Source organism: Sinocyclocheilus grahami, unplaced genomic scaffold (genome assembly GCF_001515645.1).
Source record: "Sinocyclocheilus grahami isolate Dianchi unplaced genomic scaffold, SAMN03320097.WGS_v1.1 scaffold178.1, whole genome shotgun sequence".
Lineage (NCBI taxonomy): Eukaryota > Metazoa > Chordata > Actinopteri > Cypriniformes > Cyprinidae > Sinocyclocheilus > Sinocyclocheilus grahami.
The window spans coordinates 190,416-194,793 of record NW_015505357.1 but is presented as its reverse complement, the minus strand read 5'-3'; the positions used below and the strand labels follow the sequence as shown (position 1 = coordinate 194,793).

Sequence of the window (4,378 nt, the reverse complement as noted above, 5' to 3'; positions counted from 1 at the left end):
AGCGTGCAATAAATGCAATGGCCGGGTGTGAAAGATCAATTTTTAGAGCCGCCCTGGTAAGGCAGAAATTGACAAGAATCTCAATCAATAAATGCATTAGAGTGCTGACCCATCAGCTAAAGCCATGAATGCGTCGTTATATGGGTCAATCCTGTTATGCAGAACATCACATTTTTAATAGGCAAAATATAAAGTTACCTGAGCTTGAAAATATGGTTTAATCTTCACAAAAATTACAAAAAGTTACAGAGGTGTGCTACATAGCAGAACTGACCCGTAAAGCTCATTTGTGACCCTGGACCACAAAACCAGTTATAAAGGTCCATTTGTTTTTGGTGCAAAAAAATCTAAATATTGAGAAAATCCCCTTTAAGAGCTACTGAAGTGGAGATTTATGGCTCAGTGTAGGAGAAAAAACTCCTTTTGAGAAAACGGCCTTTAAAAATATGTATTGTAATTGAAATCTATTGACACAAATACATAAATTGCTATAAAGGAAACATTTAACGGTGTCTTTTGGATGTTTTCTTTCTAAAAACTAAAAAGCCCAAAATCTCAAACTTGACGGGTGCATGAAAAAACAGTGTTTTTGCCTGCAGTTTCTCCCCTTAAAGTTGTCCAAATGAAGTTCTTAGAAATGCATATTACTAATCAAAAACGACGTTTTGATATATATCTACGGTAGGAAATTTACTAAATATCTTCATGGAACATGTTCTTTACTTAATATCCTCTGATGATTTTTGGCATAAAAGAAAAATGGATTATTTTGACCCATACAATGTATTGTTGGATATCGCTACAAATATACCCGTGCTACTTATGACTGGTTTTGTGCTCCAGGGTCACATTTATATTTGCCGCCGCGTCCCATTGACACGCAGGGGAAACGTCACGACGAGAGATCAGCACCTTGGACAGCGGCGCCCGTCAAAATCCAGCATATACTTGGAATCTCCCAAAGGAGAATGGAGCAAGAGCGCGCACGGCAGCGAGACGTTTGTAAATGAATCATTTTGATTGGGCGAGAGCGCGCCTTGGAAACAAGGGCCGTGTGTTGATGCGCACGGCAGAACGTCCATTTCGAGGATGAATCAGAGGGGAGCAGCATCAGCATCCCCATCACTTTACGATCCACAGCATCAGCCGCTCCGACTGACCATCACACCCTGCGAAGAAGGAAAATAGGCGAACCTAAGCACGGTGCCTTTTATTTTTCCCTTCTTGAAGGTCCATCTTCCTTTGAACGTGGCGAGGAACCATATCGGGCCGGGAGGGGGATGGTGATGAACTTCAAATGGAGACAAGATGCTAGCATTTCCCCCCAGCTCTTCAGCCAATACTGCCATCGTTATTGCTGTTTTTAAAACGCCAACCTAATGGATTGTTCTAAACTCTGCGTTTGGGATGGGAGGTGGCGTTGGAATATGTCGATGGGAAGATGCACAAGGAAATGATGTGAAAGCTTCGTCGTGATGCCTCTGATGAACAATAAACAAAACTATAGAGAACTTCCAGCTCTTTTGGATTATGTTTTTATGCTGAAGGATCCCCCGACGATGTCTTTGTGTGGCAGCGATGCTCTGAAATGCCATTTTGCATCTAGTCTCTCAGTGTCTCTCATCCATGCGTCCAGGCTTTGGATTGCTGGGAGTTTATGAAAATTAAATCTCTTTAGACCTGGAAAAATGCATTGCTGGCTATTTATCGCAATACCGTAGGCTTATTTTTGTCATCCTCGCGTCCTATGATGATTGTATCAGAGAAACAGCATCGGCCCTAACAGGCACATGCATGCCATCAGACGGAAAATAACAAGCCTGGAGATTTTCTGACCAATTACCTTTGGTTTGGACACATTCCTCTGAGACTTTAGGGTAGCAACTGCGTTTCTGCCGAATAAAATATTCATAATAGGCCTAACGGGATCAATAACAACAATAATAATTAAAATAATACTAATAAAACAAGAACAACAATAATAATGTATAAAAATAATAACGTTATATAAAAAATAACAACAATAATAATTGTCAAGTATAATAATAATCAAATATATATTAAAAATCATATATATATATATATATATATATATTTATATATTTAAAAAAATCACTTCAGACATACGACATACATATGTAGTCAAACATGTTCAAGAACCGGATCCGCATGTTTTTTAACGAACTGAAGGTGCTGGTTTTTATGCGATCCGGTTCTAGACGCTCCGACAGTGACGCAGAGCAGAGCAGGCGACCCAACAGCATGAGGGGGCTCGGGATGGGCGGCTGCGGATGGCCGCCCTTCGTTGACTGCTCCAGCCGCGACGACGAGGAAGAATACTACGGGAGCGACCCCAGGCCCAGGAGTCTGGCATTTGAAGAGAAAGACCCCAAACTGCAGGCGGGCCTGGACGCGGTCAGCCTCACCAGCAGCACGGGCAGCGGCACTAGAACACCTCAGTGTCGAATCTGCTTCCAAGGGCCAGAGCAGGTAAACAAAGCTGTTTTATATCACATGTGTGAGCACAATAACAAGGCCTGTGTGCGTTTTCTTTCGGTTAATGCTCATATATGTGACCCTGGACCACAAAACCAGTGATAAGGGTCAAGTTCTTGAAATAAATTAAATGAATAAATCAGCTTTCCATTGATGTATGTTTGTTAGGACTGGACAATATTTGGCCGAGATACAACTATTTGAAAATCTGAGGGAGCAAAAAAAGCAAAATATTGAGAAAATCGCATTTAAAGTTGTCCAAATGAAGTTCTTAGCCATGCTTATTACTAATCAAAAATTACGTTTTGATATATTTACAGTAGGAAATTTACAAATATCTTCATGGGTCTTAATATCCTAATGATTTTTGGCATAAAAGAAAAATGGATTTTGACCCATGCAATGTATTGTTGGCTCTTGCTACACATATACCCGTGCTACTTAGGACTGGTTTTGTGGTCAAGGGTCACATATCCCATTTTAAATGTGGTAGATTATAACGCAGTGGCCATGTTGCACATGCTGCTTGTTATCGTTGCTGTAGTGAAGTACTACAGTATGTACAGCTCCACAAAGTACACGTTGTTCATTAGCATTGCTCAATTTTTTAATGTCAACAACATGATATGAACGCTGAATTGTGGCTCATTTTAATAATAACAATATTATGAGCAACAATGCATAATTGTAAACAGCTCCACAATAAGTACATGTTGTCCAAAAATATTTGAGTACGTATTTAAATACACTTACATGAACACTAAAATGATTACTATGAACAACAATACATAATTGTAAAAAGCTTAACAATATAATTATGCACTACGTACATTAGGGCTGGGTATCGATTCAGATGTCCCGATTCGATTCGATTCGATTCGATTCTCGATTTTTTTTTATTACATTCAGTGAATATAGTTTTAATACAAATGCTATTGATATTTCTAAAAAATGAACAGTAAACATCAGTTTACAAATGGTGAATTAATAAAAAGAAATTAAGAACAACATGCCTGTATTTTAAACCTATTCTTTTTTGTGTATAGGGTCCTTTTTTAAACAATAATAGGGCCCTATAAAATGTTCTTAATTTTTCTGGTAATCAGATGAAGGCGTAAAGCATTAATTTAATTTATCCTAATCAAATTAAAATTAAACCCTTTTATTTTTTGGCAAACAAAGTGCTGCACAACAGAGGTTTACTGTTAAAATTAAAAAGGAAACAGATGTGATTACTCCTTTAAAAATAAAGATTTATTCATATTCATTAGCAGTAGCAGCATTGAGTCTTAAGATGCTAAATAGTCATATATTCTGACAGTTTCTTAACGTTAAACTAAACTTTTATTTTGATGGGTTGCTGTGAAGAACTTGCAGCTGCTGTGTATGTGATATGACGGTAGATTTCTCAAATTAAACGGTAAAATGCTAATGAATTGACTCTCAGAGCAGCTGGAGATGACATTCGTGTATTCATATCATCATATAGTGTGACGGCAGAAGCTGAAAACACCGCGAGCGTCATCTGTGCTTTAGTAAGTGTGTAGTAAACAAAACAGTGCGCCGCGCCATCCGTCATTCATTTATTGCGGAAATCATGGTGCCTTATGCGTGATATCAAATGCTTCCGCAGATTTATAGTATTACTATAGCATTTCACCTGAGCATTGCGAATCCTGAATGAATGACAGGATTTCTGTTGTCACATCGCGCAAGGTAAGTAAGAGTGACATCTAGTGGAGAAGACTAATGATAAGATTCATGCTAATCAGATCTTGGGCCCTATCATACACCCGGCGCAATGCGGCCCAAGGCGCGGCGAAAGTGTTTTTGCTAGTTTCAGCCCAACATTTTCCCGTCCTGCGCCCCGTTGTTTAAATAG

At 38.9% G+C, this 4,378-nt stretch overlaps 1 protein-coding gene across 1 annotated transcript in view; it reads left to right on the top strand.

The window, feature by feature from the left end:
- The first annotated feature begins 2,115 nt into the window (after nt 1-2,115).
- LOC107593952 (E3 ubiquitin-protein ligase MARCH9-like) overlaps nt 2,116-4,378 on the top strand; it is a 14,579-nt gene continuing 12,316 nt past the window's right edge. The window contains exon 1 of the mRNA XM_016283854.1: nt 2,116-2,490. Within this exon, the coding sequence (XP_016139340.1) occupies nt 2,149-2,490 (342 nt within the window). The 5' untranslated portion in view covers nt 2,116-2,148. The remainder of the gene's footprint in view (nt 2,491-4,378) is intronic.